Raw genomic sequence first — 14,694 nt, 5'->3', positions numbered from 1 at the left:
GGACCATGTGAGTCTCAATCCCAGGGTCATGAGTTCAAGCCCCACACCGGGCATGGGGCCCCCAACAACCCCAGACACACAGAACCAGTGCAATCCTCCACCACTCAAGAAAAGGACAGTCGGGCCCCTGGGTGGCTCAGTTGGTTGAGTGTCTGACTCTTGATGTCAGGTCAGGTCCTGATCTCAGGTCGTGAGTTCAAGCCTTGAATTGGGCTCCAAAGGACACACTGAGCCTCTGAAAACAAGACCCTCGTGTCGGACACCCAGAGAAGCACCCCTAGCTTCTCACGGCTACTGGTTGCACGTCCTTTTCATCTCGGGGTCGCACCTGCAGCCCCCCAGCAATGTACCCCGAGCCACACCTGACCTGGGGTTTTAAAGTCTCTTTGCTCAGATTTAAAAAGGAAAAGGAAAAGTCCTTTAAATATCCAGGCAAGATCAGCTTGGGTTTAAACAATTTTCTGTACATCGTCTAGACCCGAATGTCTTTGACGTCCTCCCGGGCTGGTCGTCTCAGACTGCTGAGGTCCAGCTCCAAGCAGGCTGTGGGCAGAGCCAGGCCTGGCCGAACCTCGAGGTACCAGGAAGCCTCAGGCCAGCAGGGGCAGCTGGAGAAGGGGCACAGGAACAGCCGCTCCTTGTCCTTCCCCTTCCTCTGAGGGGATCTGGTGACAGGGAAGCGAGAGGTTTCCCAGAAGGGCTGCAGCAGGTGCCCATCTGTCCATGCACACGGCTCCTCATGCCTAAAGCTCAGGGGCCCAGGGGGAATGCCAGGGGCAGGAGGGGGACTAACACGGATTTAGTCCAGGCCCACGGCATGGGTGAGAGGGTGGGACAGGGTGGGGGGGCAGGGAGCCCCGCGTGGCTCTGGGGGGTACCGTGGCCTCGTGCCCTCATCTCCAGTCCTCACCCCCGCACTGTCCGGGCTGCACTGAGGATAGGAATCACGTCAAACCTCTGTCACCCACCGTGTGCGGTGTGGCTAATGACAGCGTCACCACCTGCCGGAGTTCCTGCTTCCCAGTGCCCGGGACGTGGTTTCTCCCTGCTCCCCGCCCACCAGCAAGTGAGCTGTAGGGACCCCGAAGGGAGCAGAGCTGAGCTCAGAAACGGACCACACGACTCGGGGACACAGCCGTGCTCTGCGAGCTACGCCGATGGGAGAGTGTTCTCGGACACCTCGAGTCCTCCTTTCTACTGGGATCTACGTGTTTGTGGGACAGCCCTAGTTCTGACCAGACAGCTGCATGGCTGGAGGCTGGTGTGTGTGTGTGTGTGTGTGTGTGTGTGTGCGCGCGCTCCTGTGCAGACACTGAGGTTTTGGGATGAGAAGCGACTCTCCTTTCCTCTGGTCTGAGGGGATCTACCTGCTTCCTGTGGAGCTCGGGGTCAGCTGCGAGACGGAGAGGAAGGGACATTTGAGACCCGGTTTTCCTGCTCAAATTACTAATTTGGTCTAATAGCAGGCGGCGCTGTCACCTGGGGGAATGACGGTAGAGCATGAAGGAGAGAAAACGTGTCCCTTACCAAGGGGAGAACTTACAGTATTTCCCTGGGATCGGGTGAGCAGCTCCCACGCCCCCCCCCCCACTCCTGCACATTCATTGCCTGATTACACACGTGGTCACAGCTTCCGATTTCCGTCCTGTGGGAGAGGAGCTCGTGCTCTTTCTCACCAGGTCCCCGGTATTACAGAAAGGGACGTGGGGGACGTGACCCTGCGAGGAGAGGCCAGAGGAAGACATAGGGGCAGGGTTGTAGCCCATAGGTCTGGCGGGCAGCAATGGGGCTCAGCAGAGGGCGTGGGTGGGGAGGCTTCCCTGGGCATCAGCAGTGTGACTGGTCCCTGAACCCCAGGAGCCGGGGCCCCAGAGACAGGAGGACACGGGGGATGGGAAGGGTCCTGCCCAAACCCTGGGAAGCACCGCCCTGTGAGCGAAGAGCGGCCCTGGGGGGACGGCGGAGAGTCTGGCAGGTGGGCCCGGGTCCAGGCGAGTGGCCGTCAGGGGACCCGAGATGAGGGGGTTGGAGTAGGAAAGGAGCATCAAAGGTGTCACATGGGGGTCACCTCCTGGAGGTCCAGGGGTCACCGTGAGGTGAGGCCAAGGTGCAGGCTCAGGTGTGGAGCAGGGGCAGCACGGGGACCAGGTGAGGACTGCAGGGGAGGAGGCGGAGGGTCAGGGGACGAGCCAGAGAGAGGCTTGCAGGAGACGACACGTCCCCAGAGAAGGGCCTAAAGTCCAGGGAAAGTCCTCACTGAGCCCCAAGGATCTCAGCGTCCTGTGTGGGGACAGCAGAGAGGGGACGTGGCTGTCACTGTGTGCAGTCAGTTAAAGCTCACTGTCAGGAACTAGAAACTTCTGCCTGTGCTGAGCAGTAGGAGCCGGCCTGTTGCCCAGCAGGACAGGACAGAAGGAGGCTGGCCAGGACGTGGGACAGCCAGCCGAGTCCCGGAGAGACGGGCCTGGGGCTCCCTTCCCTGGGCTGAGTCCTGACTCCGGTGCTCCAAGCTGTGCGGCCTGGAGAGTCAGCCTTTCTGGCTCCTTCTACTGATCTGTAAAGTGGGCACAAGGATCCCCACTCCACAGAGAGTCCAGCAGGACCCAGTGAGTTAGCAGCGAGCAGAATGTCCGAACAGTGCGGGTCACAGAGCCCGCCCTCAGCAAGCAGGGACGACTACGAATTCACGTTGTCTGTAAAGAGCTCTCAGCGCAGGACTGACGGCTGGGGTGCTCACGACGGGCCCGGGGGGATGTTGGGATTCTCCACGGTTTGCCCCAGAGGCTGAGGGTCTGAAAGCCAGTTTGATGTCGTACAGATGAGGGGACAGTGGGGGCTGTAAAGTTTTGTCACGTAACAGAGGCTGAGTATTCCTGGAACAGGTTTGGATCAATTTATTTATTCAGTTTCCCCTGATCTACCACTGTGTGTGTCTCACGGGGAGCTTGTGCACACGGATTTAGCACAGAAAGAACTGCTGGACCCATCAAGTTCCTGCTCAGAGCCGTCGGAGGGGGGAAGAGGCAGGACCAGAGCTGCGAGCGTCATGGTCACGAGACAGGTGTCCCCGCGGCGGGATTCTCCTGCTTCTTCCCATTATATCACGGTCATGGCCTGGCCAGGGCTGCAGACCTCACCGTAGACAGCAGTGAGAGAGTTCTCCTCTTCTAGATGTGCTTCTCCCCTACCCTGGAATGCACACGGAGGGTTCCTGGAACAGCTGAGGGACACAGAGGGACCCCCACAGACCCAGGGCTGCTGACATGACCTCCCCCAATGCCCAGCACTGCGTGGACCCCAGGAGGATGTTCTTAAGTTAATACTGTGTTGTCTGGAAAAGGTTACAGATACATGGAGACAAAAGCCAGCAGATGACTGGGATCGACAGACACACACCCAGGCACAGAGGAACTTGGGAGAACCCAGATGCCTCCTCCCCCAGCCTCACCTTGTCCCTGTGGTCTCCAGACTCCTGCTGGCTCAGCTCTGCAGAGTGGATGCAACGATCATGTTCCCATGCTCTTCCTGCGATCCTGACCCTGAGTCACACACAGGTGGAGCTTGAGTCTCAGCCTGGAAGCCTGTCCCATCCCTCCCCTTCCATCACCCCATGGCCATGGCCACACCTGCCAGCGTCCTGCAGGGACGTTCCCTGAGCAGAAAACTGTAGGAGAAAGGGAACCCAGTTCATGCAGGGGAGGGAGGTGTCTGGGCATGGGAAAGAGAGTGCAACCTGCCTGTCCCAGGCTTCACGTTCTTCATTCCACGTCTCTTCCAAAGGTAGAGTTCAGCTCCGAGGATCAGCAGCAGAACCACAACAGACACCAGGATACTGGGCAAGTGGGCAGCACTGGTCTGTCCTTGTGGTTCTGTTTTTGTCGCACAAAGTGTGAAGAAGGTTAAGGCGACAGGGAACTGAGGGCGCCCATTGCCAGGCACATGGAGACTCTGAAGGGACCTGGTCAGAAGCTCAACAGGGAGGAGCATGGCAGGGCTCTCACTCAGTCCGTTCCTGAGCTCCTGCTTGGGGCCGCGGTGCTGAGAGCAGCAGGACATGGTGCCCGCCCTTGAGGAGCCCCTCAGCGGGGGGAGGGCGGACACATGCCAGAGGCAGCCGGCCAGAGCCATCCCAGGGCAATAGAGTTACAGCTTGTACCCAGGTCATCAGGGAGGGCCTCCTGGAGGAGGTGATGGGCAAGCCTGGTCTTGAGGGAGGAGTAGGAGATGCCCGATATTCAGGGTGGGTGAGGCAACCAGGGTGCAGAGCCATGACCAGGAATGGCTGTGACAACTCCCCAGCCTTAAGCTCTGCTGGCACCCACTGGGGCAGGCCAGAGAGGGACCATGTAAGGGGAGCCAGGTGGGAGGATGAAAGGGAGGCAGGAGCCTGTTTCCAGAGGGACCAGTGGGTCCCCAAGCCATGAGCTTCCTCTGGGATCAGGGATACTGAGGTAGCAGGTCACCCAGGGGCTGGTAGAGGAGTAGTTGTAGGGGTGAGGGGAATCACAGGGAACCAGGTCATTTACTCACTCAGGGACATGCTGACTGTGAGCAAAGGGCCTGAGGCCGAGGCCGGGACAGGCATTCCAAGGAACAGCAGACATGGCCACTGCCCACCAGGGGTTCAGCCGGCACAGGACACTAATCCTGGGCCAGAGCATCAGCTCCCAGGGTGGGGCCACTGACCACTCCTTAGAGGAGATGAGGTGTGAGGGCAGGACAGCAGCAGCTCCCGCAGGGCCCTGAGCCATCGAGGCTGCGGAGCCCTGTGCAAACTCTGTTCATGCTGGGACTGCCCCCGGCACGCGGCCCTCTGGGACTGCCCCGGTCACACGCCCCCAGAGCCAGCTGCAGGGAGGGGGTCCCTGGATGGGAGTAAGTGGGGAGTGGGGGACTCCTGACTTGGAAGGGCTGAGGGCAGAGGGAGGGGGCCTGAGCGGAGGCTGACAGCCGAAGAGAGCGGGACACATAGGGAATGCAAGCCAGCAGGTGGGGGACATGTGTCCGTGAGACCAGAATCAGGCAGAGGAGCATGAGCCCGGAATCATACAGGGAGTCACCGGCCAGACCCCTCCGATGGCACAGACCACGGATACCCCCAACTCGCTTTTCCTGAAAACCACCGCGGACACACTTGGGATGATGGACGAGGGCGGGGAGAGGTACCTGCTGCGTGCTGCCCAGACCAGCAGGGCTGAGGGCTGGAGAGCAGCACGGGAGCGACACCGAAGGGCAAACGCAGGTTGGGTGTGCCTGCCAGAGCCCTGGATGGGGTGACCAGGTGGCCGGGGGTGACATAAACACGGGGGCAGAAGCCGCGAACCCTCGCCCAGGGCTCTCGGAGTTCCCGGAGAGTCCGTCCCCTCTGGCAGGTGCACTCACCGCGGCCACAGACGTCCCCAAGGTCCTGGGAGGCAGCTTTCTTGTCCGCCTGGTTGCTGACCACACAGGTGAGGCTGGGGCGGGGCCGGCTCAGGGGCAGGTTCACAGCCAGGGTCCAGGGGTTGGGGGCTGGTCCTGGGGCCGGTCTCTGCTCCAGCTCCCTGGGGAGACCCTCGCTCTCCCAGGACACCATCAGGTCCTCCCTGGTTCTCGGGAGGTCACACTCCAAGGTGAGGTTGCACCAGCCTGGTGTGAGGGATAGATCCGTGGCCCGGATCTGGGGACGGGGCACAGGCTCTGGGGCGGGAGGGACAAGAGGACAGTCTCAGGTGAGTGTAGAACATCACGGCTCCTGCTTCCTCCTGTGGGTTCTCCCTGAAACTCTGGCTTCCTCCCACTGAGGACAGGGATTGCATTTGACAGATCACCGAGAAGTGACCCAAATACACAGCAGGAGCTAGAGCGGAAGGAGCCAGTGCGTTCAGCTCTCTGTGACTGCGCCAGACTGAGCTCGCCTTACACATCCCCCCTGAGATATAATGTGGACCCCACCTACCCAAACCCCACAATTTGAGGAAGATGGGGTGTCCCTTAGAAGAAGAAATCAGGGACAGAAAGATTTTCAGTTCCAAGACCCAGCCCTACTGTTCCTGCTTGCATGGTTTCCGGGACGGCACAGCCCGTGGTGCCGACGGCCACTGGCCAGCTCTGGGAGCCCAGAGAGCAGCCCCAGGCTCCCCAGGACTGACCGCAGTGGAGGTCACTAGGAATGGCCTCCCTGAGTTGTGGTTGGATTATACCCTGAGCTTGGGGCCCACACGGGAAGACAAGGGACAGACTGATAGTCAGTTGGAAATCTCTGGTCGTGAGGCTGCAAAGGCCACTCACTCTCTCTCTGGGGCAGGACGTCTCCTGCTTGGGGGCAGGTGGAGGGTGCAGGGAGAGAGAGCTGCTCCCTGAGGGTCTGAGGAGGAGTTACCCTGTGAACTTCCCCATCTGTCAAGGTTCAGATCTGGACCGTGGAGTCTGTGAGTGACTCGGGCTGGGCTGAGGACGAGGGACTGGTGTGAGGCGAACCACACATGGGATTCCGGATCCTGCTAGGTGACGAGTGTCCCCCAACTCTGGCCATGTGCTGACCCTCAGAGCCAGCAGGTGTCTTAGGTTCCAGGGCAAATGGGAACTGAGGTTGAGAACCAGCGGACCCTGGACTAGAGATGGTCTGGATTCCCCAGAGAAGTCCCACGTGATCACAGGGCCCTCACAAGTGGGAGGAGGCAGGAGAGGAGGTGGGAGGGACACGGTGTTAGAGGGACTCATCCCACCAGTGCCACCTGGGAAGGGGGAAGAAGGGGCCAGAAGCCAGGGAATGTCGGTGCCCCTAGAAGGAGGGAGAAGAACAGAAGTGGATTCTCCCCGGAGCCTGCAGAGAGGAGCACAGCCCCGCCGACACCCGGACCTCATGGCAGATGCTCTGGGGTCTGACTCCTGCCCTACAGCCCAGGAGGACCCCAGGGGGTGGTGTGGTCAGCCACTGAGGTGCTGTCACTTGTTACAGGAACACTAGATAATAAGAGTCTCACCAAGGACCCTGAGTCCTACGGGGACAACGAGTGTTACGGCCAAATCCCCGTTTCCCCCCATTCCGTGTTCCCTCCTGAAGCACACGTGACTCGTCCCTGGTGTGAGTCTCAGCTCTGCCTGCACTTGTGCTGACCTCACAGCATCGGATTTCTGGGGAGAAGATCGAGTCCGAAGGCTGCGGTCTGGAAGGAATCCTGCAAGCGGGGCGCATGGACACTCCCGGGGACAGAGGAAGGGGGTCAGCTGTGGGGCTGGGGGAGGGGCAGCCACGTACCGTAGACCGTCAGGTGGAAATCCTGGTCATACTGTCTTCCTCTCGAATAGGACTCTTGAGCCCGGTACAGCCCACTGTCCTCAAGGGTCAGGTGGTCAATCCTCAGGGTCGTTGTGTTGACCACATGGACCCTCTTCTTGAACTTCTCCTGGAAGTTGAGCCATCGTGGACCATCTAACCGGGGACTGACTTGGAGTACGGGTGTGTACATTTTTTGATTTATAACACCCCAAGTAATATTTTCCAGCTTGGCTCCTGGAGGTATTTCTGGATTTCTGTTCATGTGAAACAACACAGAAGCTCCTTGAATCCCCTTCAGAGTAACAAGGATTCTAGAATCCTCCACTGCAGACTCAGGGGCTCCAGGACTCCGGGTCACAGCGCTGCAGACACCTAAGGCATAGGATACAGAAACTGTCAGGAGTTTTCATTGGGAAAAAAGGAGGAAACCCTAGAGCCCATCTTCCTGAAATCCATCCCATGTGCCCCCTTGACTAGGAAGACAGGAGATGCCATGAATTTGAGGCGAGGCTGGAATCCCTCCTGGTCCCAGGGGAGCGTCCCCTTGAGCAGGTCACGGGAACTTGCTCTCCTGCAGTGTCCTGACCCCTGACAGCGAGAGGACGAATGTCAGGAGATCTCAGGTCCGAAGCACGAGCACCTTTTGGGGCCACAGCGAGTGCATTTCTGCAGGAGGCAGGTTCTCACGGGGCTGCAGAGACCCCTCGTGCCCACAGGCCATGTGAGCTCTGCCCTTGTTGGGGGTCCGCCCCCAGGGCTCCCCTCTAAGGAGCAGAGTGTCGCTAACGTGGTGGACGGCTCTCAGGAACAGCGGGTCCGACAGGAGTGTGACCCCATCTTGTTTTCACCCTGTGTCCCGCTCGCTGTGACAACGTCTGTCGCTGTGTTGTGGGCAGCCCCGTGGAGAGATCCCCATGGTGAGGGACGGAGGGCAGGCTCTGGCCAACAGCCAGGGAGGGGTGGGGTCCTGACACGGCTCCCACAGGCTCCACTGAGTCAGGCGCAGCCACACTGCACCCCTCCAGTCCCGCTAGCACGTCGGGACACAAGTGCCACGCGTCCCACAGCCCCGTGCTCCAGCCCTCTCTTCAGAAAGCGAATTGGCCAAAACCTTGATTTTGGGCTCAGCCTCCAGAACCAGGAGATAAAAAGATTGTGTTGTTTAAGGGTTTACACTGTCCTGTTTCGGCAGCCCAGGAAACTGAGGCAGGAGCCCAGGAATGCAGCCCCTACCCCACGTGGCCCAGTGAGAGCTCCTGGGGTTGCCTGGGCTCCTGGACAGCAGGTCACAGGGTGTGAGCTCTGGGGTGAGACACACCTGGGGTCACATTCTAGATCTTCCCTTCACTGGGTGAGCGGAGCCGGGCTATTTCCTAAAGTGTCTAAGCCTGGAGCTCCCACATGGGAACCACCAGGACGGGATGTGAGTGTGTCCCCGGGGCTCCTGCAAGGATTAAATGTGACGACATGAGAAAGCCCCACAGTGACTGCTTCCTTGTCGTCTCACCAGTGTGTTAGGCTGTGGGGAGTTTACAGGTACCTGGGCCACCTGCCGCTCGCTCACCGCAGACCACAGGCTCCCCATGAACGTGAGGCCGTTTCCCTACGTTTACTGCTTCGTCTGATTCTGGGCATCTCGGGATCCCAGGACACCCCCTGATGCAGGCGGGTGCGGAGTGTCGTGTCCTTTCCAAGGTGAGAAGGTTGCATTTCAGCCACATTCAGCAGCTTTTGTCTTAGATTTTAAGCAGATTCCACATTCCAGTAAAGGTGGGCACTAGACATGGAAATGCAGCTTCTCCCCGACCTCTGAGCCCCACTGCCGCGTTGCCCTTCCCACAGGCTGCTGCTGTTCCGGGTTCCCGTGTGTCCCTCCTTCGGGGGTCTCTGCACTGACAGGTGCCTACGTGTGTCTCCACCTGCACGACCCCACACCACCTGCGCCGCTCTGCTCCCCCCTTCTCTGCACGGCTCGGGACCAGAAGGGATTCTAGCGTAGCCTCTCGCCTGCGTCTGCACACGGGGACGTCTCATGAACAGCTGTCCGGCCGCACGTGGGGCTCTAGTTCCCTCCACGTGTGACGGGCGGTCAGGTGGCTCTGGTTCCTGCCATCAGGTCCCATGAGCAGCCTGGGATTGGAGGCTCTGCACACAGGGACGTACGGAGTCACACGCAGGGGCGTATCTGTCCTGTTCCATGCCCATAAGTCACACAGGTACATGTGCATCGTCATGGGGAATACGTGTTATACACGGGGACATATGAGCCACACATGGGAGCATGCATGTTGCACACACAGAGTACACATGTTATACATGGGGACGTATGTGTCACACATGGGGCATATGTGTCACACACAGGTGTGTCTACAGCACATGCTGGGCTATACATGCCACACTTGTGTGTGTACAGGTTGCATGTGACCGCGTATCCACCACACATGAGTGTACACACCACAGGCAGCTGCATATGCGCCACATGTGGGTGTGCGTACATCACACTTGGTGGTCTAGACATTCCCCTTGGGTGTGCAGACACTGGGATAACCCACTAGTGGGTTTTAGACCAAAGCAGCTCCATCTCAGCCTCTGACAGACCCTGCTCATCGTCTCCTGAGAGTGACCCCAACCGCTCTCCCCCCAATAATGCTGAGGTTCCCACGGGCACACGGTGATCAAGCTTTCTGCCCTTCGCCAGACTGATGAGAACATTATGTCCCATTATATCTAAGGAACATTTCTCCTGTGAATGAGCCTGGCGGTTCCTCATGAATAAATGCACAGAACGACAGTGTCCGTCACACCCGCGTCCCCACCCAGTCCACGGCCATGGCCCATCTTGTGTGCAAATACGCAGAGTGTGGTGCACACAGGACGCCAACCCCTTGTTCCTACAGGGGCTCCCCGAGGTACAGCAGATCCGTCCCCAGGGCGGCACCTGCCTTTTTGCTGTTCCCCGGGAATTCTGAGTCACATTGTTGCTCTCAGTGCCCCTGTGTGTGTCAGAGTGGTCTACCCTAGGGGACAAAACACGGACACTGGTGTTTCTGCTGACCACGAGCAGCACCTGCGGCTCTACCCAGGCTGTTCCTGTGCAGCTACTCCGAGCCTCTCCCCCATCCTGCGGCAGCTCGCTGTCCTGAGCGGGCCATGCATACTGGGGTCCGCACACTGTGGTCCACACCAGGGCTGGAGCACGGCAGACCCCACTCAGCAGCAGAGACAGAGGCAGCGGAGGCCCGAGGACTACAGGAAGCCTCAAGATGCATCCCCGCCTCCTTGGAGGCCAGAGGAGGTGACCACAGGTGGTCCTGGGCTCTGGGTTCTGAAGGGGTCAAGCAGGCTCCCGACTGTCCGTCCCCGGCAGGACGCAGGAGGAGGACAGGTCAGGAGGGAGACACGGAGCAGAGGCCTCAGAGAAGCTACAGGTCAGTCCTGTCCAGGGGGAGACCCCAATCCCAGGATGTCACACCGGAGGGGCTTTGAGGGGACCTTTCACAGAGGAGGGGCTTCCTTGGGGAGAACTTGTCCTGAGTCACCCAGGGCAGAGCCAGACCTAGAGTTGGCTCCGCTCTTCCCTAACTCAGTGGCTCCCCTGCAGAAACCTGCCATGCACCCTCCCCCGGCGGTCCTGCTCTCCCCTGCCCTGCGCAGGGCTCCCTCCTCCCAGCACTGCTGTCTGGTCAGTGGGGTCTGAGCAGATCTGGGGTCTCACCCCCCAGCTATTGTCCGGGGATAGGGGACTCAAGTACTCGGCGGACTTTGGCAGGGAAGGGACGTGGGGCTACCTGAGGGTTAACCGGCCCCTGCTGGAAAGGGGGAACCCGGGACAGAGGAGGCTCAGCCCTCAGGCTGCGGGGGAGGAGCGGCCCAGAAGCTGGAAGCCCACTCAGGACGGGAGGAAGACCCGACAGTGCTCAGATCTGCAGAAGGTGCTGACCCCAAGGAGGGACAGAAGGTCAGGGGCGGGTGGCTGTGAGCTAGAGTCCGAGTTTATTTAAATTAGAGGAAATTTGACTTTCAACCATCAACAGAACATTTTGTCTTTCTCTTTCTTCCCTCCAGTCCTCCCGTAGTTCCTTTCTCTCTTACCTAATCTTCCAGCCTAGCCGTTAACGGAGGAAACTATGTAATGTCCCGTGTGTCTCCATTTAAATAACATTGAAGAGGGTGGAAAGCCCACGATGGTTGATAGAAAGTTACCCTGTTGAAATAGTCTCCAAGGCTTACAAAACTCATTTGCTAATGATTTATCTCCCTGTTTGCAAACGTCCTGGGATCCCAGAAATTCCCTAGAATCCTGTAGGCACGGACGGGCTGGTGTGTTCACAGCAAATAGTACAGACAGTAACAGCTTTCCATGGGGTCTGCAGAATTCACAACATCAAGAACTTAGTGTTTTCTCCTTGGTTCTTACTTAATTTACTACACAGAAGCAGATGGTCTCAGATGAAGTAAGAACTGGAAAATCGGGCTCTCCTTATAACAGTCATTCAGTTCCCTTTTGGGACTGCTTCTGCTTCTGTCCTGACCCCCAGGACACCCCGACTGGAGCCCAGGTCAGCAGTCTCCCGTTCCGGGCTCACCCCTACACACGGCAGGTGGGCGTGGACCCTTCAATGCTGGGGGCTGCTGTCCTTCCCTTGCAAACAGAATGTCACTGGATTCGGGGCCTCATCTTGCCCAAGGAGCCAGACTAGCGCCGCCCCTCCGGCTCAGACAGGGGCTCTGGGTTGGCGCCTCCCGCACACGGCAGCTGGCAGAGGCTGCTGGTCCCAGTGCACGGCAGGGGGGGATGTCCGTCCCCACCCCGGGTCCCCTGCAGCCACTCCTCTGTCTCCTCCATCCTCTTCCCATGAGGCTCCGGGGTCTCTCGGCCTCAAAGCTCTGCGCTGGGGGAGGGGGTTCCCTTCATGCTGCCAGGCAGCCGGGTCGGGGTTCCCAGCCTGGCCTCAGCCCAAAGCTCCCTTTGTTCCCTCTGTCCACCCCGGGGCTCTGACCCAGCGCACCGTGTGTGCTCCGTCCTCACGGAGCTGCTCCGTCTGGTTCTTCAGCACAGACCCCAGCCAGCCCGGGAGCTCCTGCCTCCCTGCCCGCCCGGCGGCCTCCCTCCCGGGGGGCCCGGGCCACTCACTGAGGAGGAGGCTGGTGAATCGCAGGAGCCAGGAGGCCCCGCACAGGTGGGGGTCTTCTGAGCAGGTGCGCATGGCCGACCACCTCCCTGCTGGCTCAGTATAGACCGATTCTGCTTCAAGGAAACATCCAGAATACAGATGTAAGAGGAGGAAGAAAGCTTCTTCACTCACAAGAGCCCTTAGGCTCTCCGCACCCCAGGGGCGGGGCTGACTGTCAGTTCTGGGACCTCACGGTCCAGCCTAGAGTAACTCACTCTCATCACTCCTGTTAGCTCAGCACCCGCAGGGGCCTCAGGGGATAACTGTAGAGTAAGTGTGGGAACAGCCCCCCTCTCAGAGGCCCGGTGCCGGAGAGACCCCGTCCCTGTGCTCACAGCCAGCCTGGTGGTCCCCCGTCCCCAGCCTGACCACTGACCTCTGTGTCTGGGCTCCCACTCAGCCTAGAGCTCTCTGCTGCCAGTGTCAGCTGTGGCCAGGCACAGAGTCCCCTCCTAGAGCCAAGGACACGGGGCCTCTCCTGCTTTGGGCCTGTCCTCTGTCTTTACACCATCTCACGAGTCACATCTCCTGTCTGATGTTCTAGGAACCTCACTGTCAGGTGTCGCAGTGAGAAGCTAGGAGCCCGAGAACAAAGCCTCCTGGAAGTGTCACCCCCACACCGCAGGGCACACAAGGCATGTCCCCACTGCTGGTCCTCAGGGCTCTGTCTGCAGCCTAGGGCGGGCCCTGCCCCCCACATAGGACCAAGCCCACCCCCACAGGAGCAGCCCCACAGCTCCCCTTCCCTGTGAGGCTCTGCCAGGCCTCGGCCGGGCTCACACACAGGCAGGGCTGGAGAGGGACACGCACCTCTGGCCACAGGCTCAGCGGCCCAGACCCATGGCAATATGGAGGGTCAGGTCTGGCCTCCTCTTGTATGGGTTCCTATAAAGTCTGAGAACCGTAGCCTCCTGTGGACCCTCGGGGAGCAGTTCCATCACTAACCCCCGGCTGGTGCCTCTTTCACTGCTCACTGGGCTCCCCCTCAGCTGCTCAGACTCTCATATCCTCTGGCTGGATCCCCAGGACTGGCCCAGGGCCCCGCACTCTAGGTGGTCAGCATGTTGGCTGTTGAACCCATTTTATGGATGTGAGACCCGAGTCCTAAGTGTGTGGTCCTCCCTCCAGAGGTCACCCAGCAGAGCAAGAGGCAGGATCTTGACTCCCAACAAGGAACTCTGAGAAAGCCTGTGTCACCGCCGCTGTCCCATCCCAGTGTGTGGCCTACAGTGATCACCGCATCCAGTCTGGGCTCCCCCGGAACTGCTCTGCACCCCTCAGCCCAGAGAGCCCTTGGAACTGCCTTGTTCCCCTGCTCCCACCCTGTGATGGGAGAGTCCTTCCCTGGGCTGTCCCTGAGCCTTGTGGGCAGAGACTCCTCAGATAGAGTCCAGATCTGGGCAGCTCATCCCTGGTCCCTTCAGGGTGATGGGGACCAAGCCTGTGCCCCTGTCCCCATCATTACAGACCTGAGCGAGCCCTGTCAGTGTAAGAACTGTTTGCTTGTGCAAACCCCAGCTTGGGAGGGAGCTCAGGTGGGAGCCCCCAGCAGCCTCCTCCTTTCTCACACCCGCAGGCAGAGGAAATAAGCCTGTGGTTGCATCTTGCAGGCTCTGAGGTCCACGGCGGGCCTTTGCAGACCACAGCCGCTGCCTGCCCTGGCTGAGTCACACAGAGGACAGACCTCCCGTCCAGCTCAAGGTGGGATTGCTTTTCCCACACTCGGGCTCTTCTGGAAACTTCCAACCTGCCTGGACACAGCTCCCTGGTTGACAGAGAGCTGCTGACCTTGAGCCGGAGGACACGTGCTGGTCAGTGTGGCTTCTGTCCTGACCTTGGGCTTCCAACTGGACACCCTCCTGGAGATGCAGGGACTCGTCCGCGTCCGGAGAGGCGCGGACTCTCGGACCAGACATGGCGAGGCTGACTCTGTTTTCCGCACGCCTTCCCTGCGTGTCCCTGGCACAGGGCTGGTCAGCCCTGAGTCCCGAGCTCTCAGCACTTTGGAGACGGGGAGCTGCTGCGGAGTCGCTGCGTGAGTCCCTTGGCCTGTGCGGGGCTGGTGAGCTCACCCGTGCTCCAGGGGACTCCAGAATGCCCTTAGGGGAGAGATGTCGAGCATCAGGAACGTGCTTCCTTTCCTTTCCAGATTCCTAGAAGCAGCCCCAGGCCCCCTTCCCTCATTTTCTATCAGAGAAGCAGGAGTGACCTTGGGGATAGGCAGCCCCTGAGGGAGAATTTCCGCACCAGAGTCTGAAA

General features: G+C 59.7%; 1 protein-coding gene across 4 annotated transcripts; it reads right to left on the bottom strand.

Annotated features, from left to right (window-relative positions):
• Positions 1-2,877: 2,877 nt before the first annotated feature.
• LOC309849948 (SLAM family member 9-like) lies at positions 2,878-14,287 on the bottom strand. Of its 4 annotated transcripts, XM_082703045.1 has the most exons (7): positions 14,270-14,287; positions 12,396-12,506; positions 7,241-7,633; positions 5,383-5,679; positions 3,734-3,869; positions 3,449-3,539; positions 2,878-3,189 (listed from the first exon to the last, which is right to left on the bottom strand). In XM_082703045.1, exons 2-7 carry the CDS (start codon positions 12,466-12,468, stop codon positions 3,097-3,099), a joined length of 1,083 nt encoding a protein of 360 aa, XP_082559171.1. In that variant the 5' UTR covers positions 12,469-12,506; positions 14,270-14,287; the 3' UTR covers positions 2,878-3,096. The 4 variants fall into 4 exon arrangements, 2 of the variants coding, with proteins under 2 accessions (XP_082559171.1, XP_082559172.1); XR_014304004.1 differs by lacking the exon at positions 14,270-14,287 and having other exon boundaries at positions 3,738-5,253; positions 12,396-12,766; XR_014304005.1 differs by lacking the exon at positions 14,270-14,287 and having other exon boundaries at positions 3,627-3,869; positions 12,396-12,765.
• Between the last annotated feature and the right edge of the window lie 407 nt (positions 14,288-14,694).

The sequence above is a fragment of the Mustela nivalis genome (assembly GCF_964662115.1).
Source record: "Mustela nivalis genome assembly, chromosome: 16".
Taxonomy (NCBI): Eukaryota; Metazoa; Chordata; class Mammalia; order Carnivora; family Mustelidae; genus Mustela; species Mustela nivalis.
The sequence above is the reverse complement of the archived record's forward strand: the minus strand, read 5'-3'. Positions and strand labels throughout refer to the sequence as shown.

Excerpts from the sequence above, each read along its gene's own strand:
- LOC309849948 (XM_082703045.1), bottom strand. The coding sequence starts at position 12,468 with ATGCGCACCTGCTCAGAAGACCCCCACCTGTGCGGGGCCTCCTGGCTC. Across the intron at positions 3,540-3,733 it reads GTGAAGCCTGGGACAGGCAG|GGTCAGGATCGCAGGAAGAG; the intron begins GTTGCACTCTCT and ends TGTGTGACTCAG. Across the intron at positions 3,190-3,448 it reads CTGGAGACCACAGGGACAAG|GGTAGGGGAGAAGCACATCT; the intron begins GTGAGGCTGGGG and ends TGTGCATTCCAG.